At 44.4% G+C, this 16,265-nt stretch overlaps 1 protein-coding gene across 1 annotated transcript in view; it reads right to left on the minus strand.

Annotated features, from left to right (window-relative positions):
* The window catches only part of angpt2b (angiopoietin 2b), an 18,566-nt gene extending 18,204 nt beyond the window's left edge, over positions 1–362 (minus strand). Inside the window, exon 1 of the mRNA XM_071919792.2 lies at positions 45–362. Coding sequence (XP_071775893.1) covers positions 45–362 — 318 coding nt within the window. The remainder of the gene's footprint in view (positions 1–44) is intronic.
* Positions 363–16,265: the final 15,903 nt, after the last annotated feature.

The following is a 16,265-nucleotide window of genomic DNA, read 5'->3' on the forward strand; positions in this document are numbered from 1 at the left end:
CAGTCTCACAGTCCAGGTTATGTCAACACGGTTCAACGCCTTACCTTCTGCAGCCACAGGGTGTTATTCTCCGTGGCGCTCTCCAGACTCTCCAGCTTCCGCTCCTGCCAGGAAGGCCTCGCCGTCTGGGCCTTGGCCTGCTCCGGGCGGCTCATCCCGGGCTCGGCCTGCGGCGGCGAGTCCCCCTGCAGGGTGTCGGTGACCTGGAAGTTCTTGAGGGGGCGGCAGTGCTCCACCTCGGGCAGGACGAAGGTGTAGCTGCAGGGGCCGTGCTGCACGCGGTGCCGCTGCCGCTCCGAGCCGATGGCGGCGGCCAGCAGGTAGGCCAGGTAGGTGAGGCTCAGGGCCAGCAGGCGGCCCATGGCAGGGGGAGGAGAGGGGAGGGGAAGGAGGGAGGAGAGGGGGGGAAGGAGGAGGCCGCTCCACCTGGCAGCGTCGACAAGTGTGTGTCAGGTAAGTTTCTGCTTTCGTGTCCCTCCTTTTCTCTCTCTTTTTCCTGCCTCTCGCTGAATTGTCCCACAAGACTCTGATCTTCCTTCCTTTTCTTTTTCCACTTCTTCTCAGTCCAACTCCCGCTGCTCCGGTCTCTGTTTTATCGCTTTCTCCTCTCCTCTTTTGGCTGGCGCTCCTCTTTGCTGTAACTCTGTTGCAACAGGGGCATCCAGCGGTCTTCCTCAACGCAGTTCCTGCTCGCCCGCTGTTCCTCGTGAGGGAGGACAGAAAACACACACACACACACACACACACACACACACACAGGAAAAAGGGGATTGCTTCCTATTGTAACTCCAGTGTTCAGCCAGTGCAGCTCAGTCCAGGAAACCCAACAGCAAACTTCCCTCCCACCATTTATCTCTCTTCTGAAGAGTTGCTTTCCTCACCCCCTTCTTTTCAGACTGCTGGAGTCCATGCGTTGGGTTGGAGGAGAGGGGAGCAGGGGTGGAGTAGAGAGCGGCCCGTCGCAGGATGTTGGCTGAAGTGGTAAAGCTCTTAAAGTAGTGAGAACGGTGTACCTCTCCACACACACACACGCACACACACACGCACACACCCTCCTTCAGCACATAATTACTCAACCAACCCTTCCCTCTTTCACTCTCTCTCTCTCCCTCCCTCTCTCGGTCCCTCCTGTTTGCAGGAGTTAGAGGAGGAAGCTATAGAAATGCACACAGCTCACCACAACAGCAAGAACCAGGAACATACTCTCTTTTTTTTATTTTTTCACCCCCTCCCTTTCTCTTCCTCTCTTTCTCTCTCTCTCTCTATTTCTCTCTCAATCTTTCACCCTAACCTGCCTTTCTATCACTTTGATTTCTTCCCTCTACACAATTATCTTTTCATTCATATCACTGCTTTCTCTGATTCTCCACCTTAAATACCCTCCCAGTCCTATCCCCTGCTGTGCTAGGAATGATCTAACTACAACAGAGCTGGTCCAGTCAATCACTCTCTGAATGGACTCTGCTACATTGCTCACAGCGGGGGCACCAAACCTGCTTACAATATCCAACTTCCTTTCAATAATCTCCCATGGCAATGATCAAGTACCACTTGCTCAAACAAGCACAACAAAACTCTCAAAGGATAATAAGACGGGAAGTAGCCCTGTCACACATCTGACTCGGCGACTGTTTATTTGTTTGCTTCCCGTGATCAATACGCCCGCTGAGAAACGGACCGATTTTAGACTCACAAATTCAACATTTGTCTCTTTCTCATTCCTTCTCCTCCTTTCTCTCTCATTCTCTTTGCTTTTTCCTATGTGAAGTTGGACCTTTATTTCAAGGGCTATCATTGCTTGAGGAGAGGAGTGAATGGAGTCCCGATCCTCAGGGTTTACTAAGGATCAAGTTGTCAGTTTCACTATGACTCCATAACCCACAGTTCGCCAGAAGAACCTTTAACCCTGTCTTTCTCTCTCTTTCTTGTTTATACCTTTCATGCACTCTTCAGTGTAATTTTCGTTGTGTCTGTCTGTCTTTCTCTCTCTCTCTCTTTTCTTCCTCCCTCCATCTCAGCCCTTATCTCCCAGCCATGATGAGCATACCACAGTGCCACTGTGGTGTGGATGCTTAATGACCCGACGGCTTTAAACCCAGTGTGTGGCCACATCACTCAGCGTGCATGCTAATGACTCTGATCTATAGTGGTATGCAGCAACTCATAACCACATAGGTCATGCATGTATACACAGTAACTCCTGGTGAACACGCGTAGCGTGACTGATCTCCATTAGAAAACACCTGTAAAATGACACTCGGTGCATGGATGAAGGTGCTGATTTAACAAGCAGGGCTGTTGGCGCATTGATGCATGATATTCTCCTTAGACAAATGTGTGGAAAGTGAGAGATACAGAGAATGTTTTAATGCAACCACTGAATATGGTGTGGTTTGTTTAATTCAGCGCAGCGCCTCCCACTAGACATGGGCTAGACATCAAACTGACTTGTATGTTGATTAACTGACCTCCAACTACTGTTCACAGCAGCGTGAATTCCCCGTAGTATGGCGTCTTGCCATGGATAATAGTCAAATGACACTTTATTTGTGTTCTCTGCCGTCCTGGAGTTGTGAAATTCTGGAAACGCGCAAGAACATTGAAACGACGTGTGAAATCAAGCATTCTCACCGAAATGATCTACGTGCATACACATGCACGCTGCTGTTTTTATATGCAAAACATATTTTCAAGCATTTTGAAGTCTCTTGGTTTGTACACGAGGTGAAATGTAAGACGAATGTAGCAAGTGTATTGGGTAACTGTATATGCAACAGAGTAATGATCTCGTGCAAACTCTCTGACACTGCACTATCCAGAGGGAGAGGTTTGAATTTTGTTCCCCCACATGGCCTCTATCTGGAGCATAAAAGGAGCACATTCACTTTTTTTATTGCACTTAGTTTTTCATAAAAGAAGACAGGCTGGAGAGGAAGATGGGATTAGATCTTTTTGGCGGAGGACAAGACTGAGCAGAAATAAACCAAGTGGCAATCTGAACAAGTCACGTTGGAGAGTCATCTATCTGCTTATTTATGGAGACGGCTTAAACAACCAAACTGTTTCACGTTTCTTCAGTGTCCAGGAATGCGCCGTGTATCATATCAGTTTCCAGTGTTCAATCACAATGTGGGAGTAAATATTTAATATAAAACTCAGACTTGCATGCAATTACGCAACGGAATACAAAGGAAAGTGAGAAGTGTTCATTGTTGTATGTGCTGAGAGGAGTTTGACTGCTGTCCAGTGTTGCTCCATAAAAATAATATCTGCTCATAAAATACATCCCGCTTGAAAATCCCATGATGTATCCATGCAAAGTGCATGCCGACAAGTTCTGTGGGATACAGTATGCCACAAACACTCAAAAAGGCTCTCACTCTGTCTTTCTGTCTTTTTCGATTTGTTTCATCTTTCCCCCTCTCACACACACACACACACACACACACACACACACACACACACAGAGAGAGAGAGCAAAAGAGGTTAGGCGATTGCATGGCCAGTGTGGTCAAGCCTCATAAACTCTGCACAGATGGTGGAGACGAACAATCAATTGAGATGATATTGCATCGCCTTTAACTGTTACTGTTACATACTTAGCTTAATACTTAAATAGGAAGCTGCAAAGTCCTCAAATAATACCATGAACAGTAATATGACCCCTTGAAATATCCTTTAGTGATGAATTCTTTGCTACAATATAAACCTGTGTTGATATGATTTATTTCATGCCAGAGGTCTGCGCTAGTTTTATTTCTGTCCTATAAATTTATAGGAAACATCTTATATTTAGTTGAAGTGCTTTGTTTATTGAACTGTACATTCCAAACATAAACACATTATATGACATTGAAAACAAAGTGTGATTCATGTAAAAAAAAATAAAAAAAAAATACCTAGGGCCCATAATTCATAGTGCGCTGCAGCTCAACACTGTCTCAGGGGAACGCTGGTTGTTTGGTTTAGTGTCTCCTGTCAGGCTGAGGTATTTCTCGCTGCTCCCTGAAGGCCCTGAATCAATCCGCCTGCTAGATTTGAAGGTGACATCCAGCCTCCCCTCCCTCTGGTCTGGGTAAAGCGGCTGGGTTTCCTCTTGTCACCCAACCCCGTCCCCTGAGAAATGTGCTGTGAAAGCGACAGGGAGTGTGTTAGCTTTCCACAGACTGACAGTGTGTGCTGTAGAAAAAGAAGTCATTTTTTTGTTGTTGTTTTTTTATGTGTGATCAGAAATAGCAATCCTAGTGTCAGAGATTTTTTTTTTTTTTCTCAACTTTCTCAAAGTTTTCACTTTGTTGAACCCTCCCGTAGCGCCTCTGTTGTTCTAGTGAAGTGGTAAAACCGGTGGTGGAGAGTATCCACCCTGTGGTACAGCCTCACGCAGTGGGACCCATCACTCCACACAGCAATCTCAACCTTCCTCCTGGGCAGGGTGGGGAGACTGGAGAGAGAGAGAGAGAGAACAGAACTGCTCCAGATCCCCCTTAAAAGCCATGTGAACACCCCCGAAAGGGCCGGTCCGAAACACTTAACACCCTCATTCGCTCTCATATAGGCTGCTGCTGGCAAACGGCCGTCTGTTTAAGATCTGCGTGTTCGCTGGTTCGTTATCTGTCAGATTAGCGAATGAGACAAAATGCGAGAGCTGCCAAGCCCAGGCTGGCCTGTGTCTGTCTGCGCTGGGGTAATAATAATAATCATAATAATAATAATAATGATGATGAACGTAGCTTTTCTGCCTCCAATTATGCTGTTTCTGAGAGAATAAGGCAACCAGGCAACCAAGACCCCAGGGAGCTGCTTAGCAGAGAAAACAAAGATTAGTTCCACTCATTTGAACTGGAATCGAGATGAACTTGGATGAACCGCATCTGACAAACACAAGAGTGAAAAAGGTCTTGTTAGTCGGAGCTTGTTAAACACTCGCAGGGCAACAGAAATCAAACTCCTGATGCGTTCCCTCGCTCGTGGGTCAAACCGCTTGGGCGAAGATGCTTGAAGATGACATAATCACAAAGTGACGGGTCCAGAACAAACAGAACTCAGCATTCAGAACTGAAGAGTGTCACTGAAATGTTACTGAAATGTCACGGAGAGTGATTCACCCCTGGACCCTTTTGACTGTGTACACCATGATACACATTTATTTCCATGGAAACGAAGCAAATAAAACAGTCGGGGTCTCTCTTTCCCGATACAGGCTCGTTTTACCTCTGCTGACCCTCCTATCAAAGCAGCCATGCTATTCCAGAGAGGAAATACCTACACTGGCAAGAAAGATCCATTATCGACTATAAAATCTAACCTCGCTGCAATAAATAAAGTAATGTAGCGAGCAAAAGAGAGAGACCGAAAAGCAGATAGAAGGCTGACACGTCAGAAATAGCTGTTTTCAGACCCAGCTGAAGCCCTCAATTGCACGTTAGTAGACAGGTAGAGAGTTGAATGATTGTGAGAATGTAGCACTCAGTGTGTGTTGAGGCCTGCCAACTGCTCTAAATAGACAATTTAACAGCCCTCATAAAAAGAAGGGAACATTAAGCAAAGCAGATCCAGATCCATCTCTCTCTCTTATCGACCTTTCTCATCCTTCCCCCCCCTTCGATCCTGCTCTCTCTTGGAAAAACGTCCTGGCTTCTCCCTCTCTCGCCGCTCTCTCCCTTTTATAAATCTCACCATCTAAAACGCTAGTCCTATCAGTCTGTGACACATACAGTCTGCTATGTGAGAGATGCCTGTTATACCGCCCAGAGACCATTATTCATAGCAAGCTGTCTCTTGTAAAACAGCACAAGGAACCGTTGTAAGGTGGGTGCAATCAATTAGAGCAATGAGCAGATGAACAGCGTAATGGTTATGTGTTTATACCACTGTTTGCTGCCTGCCCAATTGACTTTTTTATGGCGAGTTATGTAGGATTTTCACACACTGCGGTGGTGCTGCTGGAGTGGGTAGTGACTGCGATGATGGCAATGATGACAATGAGGGTTTGCAACCTGTCAACCAATATGCTAATGTTGGTGTGCATATTTTTAAACGATCGCGTCAAAACAGATTCGCTGGGCTTGCCACTAGTCATTCAGATGCGAAGCTGCGGCCATGAGCCTCGTGAGCCGCGAGGGAAATGGTCTGTTTCATGCAATCACAGTTCACGTCACCCTTGCTCCTTTACCGTGCCTGTCTTCCATTCTGGTTCCCCCCCCCTCCGGGCAAAAGGTTTTCAGTGGCTGATTCATCTGTAAAGAGCTGTAATGTGCTTCATATGTGATGCATGCGTTGTTGCTGAGGGTTGTCAAATTGTGTTCTTGCATCCATATGAGTGTGTGTGCATGGTTAGGAGGCACCCCTCATGTTGTGCGGTGAGATTAGGTAATACAAAGCATTTTACGGGTGAAGCGCATATTGGAGCCAGCTGCTCTCCCCCAGCTGTTCTCATGTTCCCTTTGTTGTGTGTTGGGAACCAGGAAATCCGCCCTGGTTCCCAATAACCCCGCAGACGGCACCTTCCAGCCTAATGACACACGTTCGGATCTGTTTGCATTTATGTCACTGAAAGTGAGTTTCGAGCGGGACGGCTGCAGTGTCAAGATGGGTTGCAGTACCAAGATTAAACCTGCATGCGACCACATGTGTCACTGCGTTGTAAAATGATAGGGCTATTAGTGTCTTTGGGTGTTGGAGAGAAAAAAGAGTGAGAGAGAGAGAGACAGGGAGACAAAAAAAGAGAAAGAGAACCGCAGAAACATGTAAACACTCTAACGACCCCTGCATATGGCTGTGCATGTGTCTGTACTTACATTAGGTTACATGTGGAACACATGTAACCTGACCTCTGACCCCCTCAAACACTCAGTAGTCAGTTTCCCCTTCCTGACACCAGCACCTGGGTGCAGTTTTCCACTTCGCACTTTCACACCCCGGGGGGTATCGTTTGTGTGTGTGTGTGTGTGTGTATGTGTGTGTGTATGTGCACATGTGTGTTTTAGGCCGCTAGCGTCCGGTTCTGGAGGTGGCGACATGGTCTCTGATTGGAGCTCATTATAGTGCCCAACCTTTCACAAGACTTAAGTGAATTGATACAGAGGCGTGTGTGTGTGTGTGTGTGTGTGTGTGTGTGTGTGTGTCTGAGTGAGTTTGCATGTTTCTGTATGTTTCATGCACAGTTTTCCCATATATCCTTCACACTGGAAATTATCAGAATACGAAAACAACACCCAGCAGAATGGATGGGAAACAAACATATATCACACTTTATCATTCACGTATCTAAATGCAGTGAGACACGGTGGGAAGTGGAGGATGGCGAATTCCGCCTTGCCGAGACGAAGCATTTACAGCTATGCTATATTTAACACTGTCTGGCTCACAGTGAAACTAATAGAAAATGATGGTCCTCAATACGATCGTCATTTTTCAACGGCATACTGAACCAAAACTCACAAAGCAGACTCATCTCAACAAGATTTCAGGAAAGCATTGAGACATTATGTGTCCATGCCCACACAAACACAAACACACACACACACAGACAGTCTCATCCAGAGACATGACACATGCACTCACACAGACGATCTCACAGACAAACAGACACACACATACACACACAGACAGGACCATCTCGAGTGGATCCCAGTGAAAGCTTCGGAACATTACGTCTCTGTGAATTATGGTTTTAATGCTCCGTCCGTTCCCATTAGGCCATCCATCACACCGGGCTCGCTTAGTCATGGAGCAGTTTCATCAAGGGGGAGAAGGATGAGGGGAGATTGAGGGACATGCGCATGAATGAGTAGGGGAGAGAGAGAGAGAGAGAGAGAGAGAGAGAACAAAGAGTTGAGAGAAGATTGAAAAAAATGGCGAAACAGGACGGAAAATGGGAAAAGAGAGAAGATAAGGGGTTGTAAACGGAGGAATTAAAGAGAGAGAGCGATAGCGAGATGGTGATATGAGCTGGAGGGAGATAAAATGTGCGGATAAAATGGGAGAGCAAGAGCAGAGGTGGAGAGAGAGAGAGGAGAGAGAAGTCATTTAGACAGATTGATGGTGATGAGGGAGGGCTTGAGATCCCTCCAATACTGATAACTACTCAAGATTGCTCCAACTGAGAAAATGGGTCATGTGTATATATGTGTGTGTGTGTGCTTCTCCTTTACTCATTATAATCCTTGATACCATCGGTGGTTCTTGTCTAGTGACCATACTTCCCTTGCCATCAGGTACAATATGAACAATGTTAATACACAACATGAGACTGTTTAGACTCGCATGAATTAAAACATCAATTTCAGCATGCAGACTTGTCTTTTTACTTCAATTCTAGGTCCCAGGCTGTCATTTTGCATTTCCAATGTTCGGGAAGAAGCAATATAAAAAGGGAGGGAGGGAGGTGTGGTGAGGGCACAATGTCCTGTGAATGCAAGTAATCACATTCATCGGGTCTGAAACACGTACAATTATACACGCACACACTCATAAATGTGCCCCATAATGCAAACTGATTTAGAATGACACGTTGTGCCATGAAATTGTTCCTGGCTTCTCTATCAAACATGTTATTAAGCCTCTTGTAGCTTATCAGAGTAGATTGAATATTGATTTGCATAAGCCTTAAATTGCTTAAATTGCATGTCTCCATCATCCAAAACTGTTTTTGTTCCATGACCAATTCTCTTTTTCTACAGATCGGGGACAAATGAAATTCCTGCGGTGAATACCGATTGACATGTGCTTTACTTCAGGAAACAACTATAAATTCAAAACAACCCTGGCAGTTAGACCTTGTAATTTTCTCGTTTAAATCAAAATCAAACTCATAGTTCTGTCTTTGTTTGCCTTGCAATGAAGTGCGCAAGACAATTATACTTTCATGGCAGCTGTCACTGCTCTTTCAATTGTACTTTTGTACCAGCTGTCTTTTACGTGGATACAAAGTACTTTACTGTTTGATTTAGAAAGTTTACTTTTTTATGCCATTTCTACTTTATTATATAGTATACAGCAGAGAGTGACAGAGGTAATGAGAGAGAGAGCCTTCAAATCCACATCATCATAAGAACATGTTATACACCAGGGTGCCCCAACTATTCCCGCTTTCGAAAGACTTCAAGTCAATGATGATAATGAAAGGAAAGAAGAGATGGAAAGTAGAGGAGCCACTACTTTTCTAGAGTTAATCCTGTGTGGTGCAGGTCAGGCCACCCAGCTCTTGGTATGGAGGAAGGATCAAGTCAGATGGAGGTGTTAATGTAAAACGCTGTCAGCAATATGGATCACTGGCCACAGAGGGGTTCAATCACCCTGCAATGGGAGAGGGAAAGGTACAACATGTCATTGACAAACACACGGTGTGAGAGGTCTGACGGTTGTGTGTTATTGGGAGAAGACTGGAGGAATGGCGGGGAGAGTGGGCGATAAAGAGATGGATGAAGTCGGACAGGAGACAGAAAGGAGAACAGTCAGAGATAACGCAAATGAAGACAAGTAGGGATGGTGAGAGAGAGAGAGAGAGAGAGAGAGAGAGAGAGTTCACCAGAGTGCAAAGAAGGAAGAGGCAGAGCAGGAAGAGGGGGATAAAAGGACCCAAAGCCAAAGATTGGGGGGTAAAGTTTGAAACAGTCTTATCACGCAAGAGCAGCCTGAGGGATGAGAATCCTCCACGGTGGATTGGACAGGGAGAGCAGGAGGAGGAGAAGATGGGAGTGTTCCAGCCGGTCTGTCTCAGAGAAACCTGTGTGTGAGGAGAGAGATGTAAAACAGAGAAGATGCAGCAAGCCATATGCTCATCCTGGCTCGATGTGTTTCTCTCCAGCCACTTATAGGAAAACATCCAACATTGTACTCGAGGAACTCTTGTGTTTGTCACTTTGTGTGCTGTGGTTGTGTGGCGTGAGAGGAGTGAGTGATACCTAGTGACACAGTTCAGTTCTTCACTAATCCAAGTGTTAAAACGTGGCTCCAGTCCATAGCAGCAGCTGCTCACTATGTGTTTGAGCATGTGTGTATGCACGTGTGAACTGTGTGTGTGCATGTGTGTGTACAGTGCTACTGAGTTTTCTCAGTTTCCTCAGTTCACAGGCCAGACCGATTTTGAGGCCACACCCGTTGAAAGAGATGTTTGTGTAATAGATCAGTTGAGTGTCATTCTTCCTGCCCAGATAAGGCATTCAGTGTTCCATCTCCTGTCAGACAAACATCAACAAACAATAACGCAACATCTGTAACCATGGTTGTCGGCAAATGTTTTTTTTTTTTTTATTAGCTTATCCCGTAAGTGACATCTAGTTATCTTCAAATTATAAACTTTATCATTCATGTTATTGTGGACATTTTACATTTTACATCACATCTGGAACATTAGTCCATGTTTTCAGTATGTGTGGTTAATGTTAGCTATACAAACATGCTAGCACTGCTGGCTAACTAAATAGCATTACCTAGTTATGCAACACTAATTTTGTTACCAAAACTCTGGCTGTGGTGAATTTATTCCTGTTCAATGTGGTTAACTTGACCTTGGGCTTCTTTTCTCTCTCAGTTACAGTAGAACGTTAACCTTCTCTCCCATCACCCAACATCATGCGGTAGCCTGACTGGGCTAAATGACTCTTTAATGTTAACACCAGCAGCAACATAATCTCACACAAATACGTGAAATGAACACGAACTCTGAAATGCTGATTTCTGTGCTGTGGACTTGAATTATGTGAAAATGACATTCCTCCACCTCGTACTGAATTACGTTCCTCCACCACAAATTGGATTCTGTGACACAACATTTTCAGCTAAAGGTTGGCTAACGGTTAAGTTTAGGCAACTAAAACAACTTGGTTAAGGTTAGGGAAAGGCTTTGGTCATGGTTAAAAAAAGAATATGACTCACTGTAGATGTGGAGAGGATGTTGTACCTGTCATCATCAAACCAAAACCTTTGTGTGTGTGTGTGTGTGTGTGTGTGTGTGTGTGTGTGTGTGTGTGTGTGTGTGTGTGTGTGTGTGTGTGTTGTTTGTGAGGCCAGTTTTAATGCTTCTACATAGAAATTACACGTCAGACGCTGTCAGCATGGGATCAATCTGAAGGTGAGTTTATGTGTGTGTTTAATCAAGGGAGGAAGGGATATGGTGCTCTAAAGTTTAACAACAATATTTTATATTTGAGTGTGATGCTGTCCAACTGCGCCCTATTTGTCTGTATTGCTTTATATATATTACAAAGTAATCTTTAATTCACGAGTTGGAACAAACATGCCAGAGCTATTTGTAGCGGGTCCAAATGACTAGACCAGAACTATTGGCACGCTTGGCTTGTCTCATGATCTTTTCCTACTAATTGAATTTGGATGAATAGAAAAAGGTTTCAGCTTCACATTGAAAAAACAATGCTGACATGTTCAGTGTCATAGCTATGATCCAAATATAGCCAGCATATAACCAAATGCTTTGCTAGGAAGCTTCTACTCATTTATTATTTTGAAAGGTAATTTTATGATCTGGTTAAATTTAAGTTTTTTGTTTTTTTTTTGTTTTTTTTTTAACTGTGAACCATGTAGAGTCCAGTCAAAGAAGAGTACCTGAAGTCCCGGGACCGTAAGTCAGCCCATGTCTGTACACACACGCTTTGGGGTGCGTGTGCTTGTGCATGTGTATGTTTCTTGGCGTGTGATAAGTGTGTTCGCTCTTATATTTATTTATTCTCATGAGGTATGTGTATCTATCACTGTAGGCTCAGACAGCCGGAGTCGGTCTTGGAGTCATTTCCTGGACTGTTTTGTACTTACATACGAATAAGAAACAGAGAGGAAAAATGTTATAATGTGTGTAACAGCTTGTACCTACTGCTTGTAAAATGAATCATGCTCTGCTTTATTCTCTGGTTAATCCAATTCAGAGCGGATGTTGGAATGCACCTATGGGATGTCACAGCAGGCATAATTACAGTTTCCTAACAGTTTAGAAGTCCATTTGTGTGCGCCATCCAGATGGAATTAATGTGATGTTTTCATTTTATAAACATCTTTATATTTTAGAAATCGAATGTATACGTTTAATGTAAGAGCCTATCATGTCAGTACACTGACCTCTGCTTTACAACCGAAGACAATCACTTCTTCAGCAAGGCACAAATGTATACTGACAGCAGCGCATCTCTGACCCTGCGAATAGGTCTAGACAAAGGAGACTATAGAAACAGATGGTGCTGTTTTATTGGAAACCTCTTACAGCACTCTGACATGAGTTTGGATCTGATCTCTCTCTCTCTCTCTCTCTCTCTCTCTCTCTCTCTCTCTCTCTCTCTCTCTCTCCCTTCACCGCAAAAGTATGTCTGAAAGGGCTTTACACAGAATGAGCCTACCAAGATCTAACTAATCAACAGTCATAACACAAATTGATGTAAAAGAATAGCCGGTATGCAAAAGAATAGAACACAAGTAAACAATAACATGTTGAAAAGACATAATAGGCCACACTCAACCTTAGACCCTCAATGAAGAAAAGGAATTACTCCCCCCAAAAAAATGTATGGGGAAGAAGAAACCCTGGGTGGGCCAATTCAAAGAGTGATCCGCCACCAGGAGAGCTGAGTGTGCAATAAGTACCGGGACAAAGCAATAAATTGGACAATGCCAATGAGATAAGAAAGCAAATAAGACAAAGAGAAATATGATGAGGCAGAAAGATGGGACTCCGGCCAGCTAGAGCCAATACTGGCGTCCACTGCCAGATAGAGAGATGATTCCCTGAGACATGATGTTTATGATTTCTAGTGTGTGTGTGTGTGTGTGTGTGTGTATGAGTGAGAGAATGTATCCTTGTGCAAGCCTCCTCAAAGCCTAAATGCAGGCAATCAGTGCGATTACAGCATACCTGTGTGAAATTGGCCTGCCTCCTGTAATGTCATGGCACCATTTCTCTTTACTAATATCACATTTTAATCCAAAAGATTGTGGCTCCAAACTACTTACACTTGAAGGTATAAGGTCTCTATTTACACCATGAGTGGATGACCACAAGATTTCTTTGCAAATTCACAAACCTGATTGCAAACCACACTGGCATCAATTACTGAACAGCCACATTTTCTACACTGAAATTGCAAGATATGATTTCAAAGTGAGCAAAATGAAATACACCTTTTTAAAGAAAATGCACATACAGTATTTATTTTTTGGGGTTTTTTTCAACACAGTGCATTGTTAAAAGTAATGTTTTTACAGTGACAACCCTAGTCGTCAAACTGCTGAGCCAGCCTCAGGGCCAGCTTGTCATTGCGTCGGTTCACCTTCGCCTTCTTCCTCCTCCTCCTCCTCCTCCTCATCTCAGAGGCAGACTCTGCGTTCCTGCGTTTTTGCTTTAGTTCCTGGCGGACCAGCTCAGGCTCCAGGTGTTTGGTCTTCCTCTGCCTTTTACATCCAGGCATGACAACATCGATGTCATCTTTATCTGAGGACCCATCCGTGGATGAGTCGCTGAAGCGCAGGTCATCTGAATAGTCTGAGTAGTCTGAGTAGTCTGAGGAGTCAGAGGTCGAATCATCCTCTGAGGAGCTACTGGAGCTCAGGTCTGCCATCTCTCTGGTCCTTTTCCTGTGCAGGCCGCTGCAGCCTGGCTGGGGACTGGAGCACCGGGGCTCTTCTTTGGCCTTGGTAACCACACGCATCATCTCTTTGTAGGCATACTGGTAAAAGAAGCTGCACTTGTTCTCAGGTTCCCAGCTGGCCAACAACAGGTGCCTCTGGAGGTCACCAACACGGGTGTAAGGCAGCCGGCACATGTAGCATCGGTCTCCGGCCGCATAGTGCCTGGTGACGCACAGCAGGAAGTCGGCCTCGAGATGCTCAAAGCCAGGTACAGAGAGGAAGACCAGCAGATCATAGTCTGAGAGACCAGCATCACCACCGCCGCTGGCTGGAGAGGCCAAAACCCTCTGGTCTCCACAAGCCTCCTTAGTGTCACACGCTGTAGGAAAAAGATAATATACCTTAGTACAATATCAGAATATATGGAGACACATACCGTACTCATATTTGTTGTAAATTCATCAGGAATAAAGTTTGATTTTAAACTAATTGATTTAGAAAAAAAATGTCCTTACTGTCACCACGAGATGTAAGATCAGGACGTGAATTCTTAAAGTTACTCATTGTCAAATGTCAGTCCAGTTATGTTGAAGTTCAGGATGGAAATGTGTCTCCTCGCAGGAATCCTGTGCCAGTTTGACCAGTACACTTCATAGATATCAATTATGACATCATAATAAAATGTCTCTTCACTGTCAAGTGTTCTTTGCACCATTTAACCAAGCCTATTAGCTTTAAAGAATAAGGATAATAATAATAATTATTATAATTATAATAATTATAATTATTATAATAATAATGTATTCTTAACTTTTAAGTGTTACACATAAACACATACAAATAAGTCCCACAATTCTGTTGCATTTTGGACTGCATTTTGAATCATGTTGCATCCCTGTCATTGTTTGGGATCATCCAACGGGGCAATGGGCTGGACTGTTGAAATATAAGACCATGTCTGCCTGTCTTGGTTTGTTTTGGGTGCAGGGCTGTTTGAGACAGTATTGGCCAGCGTCTCTTTGTGCGATTTATTTTGCTTTCCATCAGTGCACTGACAGTTTCGGCGCTGCACAACTGTCAACCTAACACCATATTTTTCATGTTTTTTGGACAGGGGGGTTAGTCCAAAAGACCCCCAGCCATCGTCCCCTGGCTTGTTCTTGGCTGGGCCGTAGGAAATGGCGAAGACAGAAATCAGTGGGGTGTTAGTGCTCTGCTATTCTAGAGCAGGGCAGAAGGGAGTGAAGTTTGGCTTGCTGAACTTGGCTCCTCCAAAAGCGAATGATAGTACACATTTATGAGACACAAACAGACACACCCATAACAAGAACTCCCATCTCCAAAAAGTGTCCTATTACTTCATTTCACATTGTCCATTCTGAATCCCGAGTCCCGTGGGAATAGGAAGAATCGTCTTGCCCACTTCAATAGATGTTACACAGATGTACAAGGATGTCTTTTTCAAACAGCTGATTACTGTAAGTGACACTTCCCCATGAACTCCACCTCACATAAAAGAGGTTTGCATGAATGCTGAATAAAAAAAACATTATTTTGATAGAACTGTAGGAATACACACATACATAATGCCTAGTGCCACAGAAGAGAGCGCCAGTCCCAAATATGGAACACATGTGGCAGCGCAATCCCCTTAAAGGCCTGAAAAAGCCTAAAATCTTTACTCAGTCACAATCTGCCTGTTTCCAATTTACATCTGCAACGCATTGATGGAGATAAAGTGGATTTACTGTTTGTTATTTACGATGTTTGAAGTTTGGAAATCTCTCACTAAGGGCTGAAGCAGGATTTAAAGACCGCAAGTTCTTGCCAGACCACCTCCGATGGCCAATATATCCCTCCAATTAGGTCACTGAAAACGCAATTTCATCGCCCCGAAACTTAAGTAAATCAAATGCAGAGGAGGCTGGGAAAACTTGTGGAGGATACAACCATAATATCTAGCTACCATAATAATGTCATATCATAAAATACGTGTCAGCCAACACAAACACATTAGAACAACAATAATAACAATCTGCTGCGTGGGACTATCTTTGATCTCCCTCCTCCCGCCTTATCTTTCGGCGGTGGTGGAGCGCAGTTCTAGCGCTGCGTCGCTCTTTGTTGCTTGTGCTTAGCAACACCTCACCTAGCACAGGCTGGGGTCACTGGCTGCTAAGCAGTTGGGTTTTCTTAATCTCCGCAGCAGCCATCGCTCTGTCAGCCTGTGACTCTGGGCCAGTTCCCACTAGAAAGCTGCGTCTCTCCACGACAGCAGGTTCAACTCAGGTAGCAGACGCAGGCTTTGGTAAGAGGCCGATCCCACTGATAGTAGTCCTTTGGTAAATGCACTTCAAGATTGGTGTTTTTGAGAAGGGAGGGGAGGGAAAAGTGCACAAATAAATTGTATCATAATTGTTATCAGATGAAACAGATTTGGGATGTTAATCCATCAAGCAAAGAGGAAACGGGTCATAGTCTGAAGGCTTGATCGATCGTGAACTGCAGGCATGTGTGATCAGTGAAACAGTTATCTCTCACGTATACACACATGCACACATGCGTGCACACACACACACACAAATGTACTGTACTATGAGCTTCCTGATAGACAGCCAAATCACACCGCAAAATGTCAGCGGCAGAATTCCCCGACAATTTCCGACGTCTCAGAAACTTTAACCTCTGTCTGG

Source organism: Centroberyx gerrardi, chromosome 19 (assembly GCF_048128805.1).
Source record: "Centroberyx gerrardi isolate f3 chromosome 19, fCenGer3.hap1.cur.20231027, whole genome shotgun sequence".
In the NCBI taxonomy this organism is placed as follows: Eukaryota; Metazoa; Chordata; class Actinopteri; order Beryciformes; family Berycidae; genus Centroberyx; species Centroberyx gerrardi.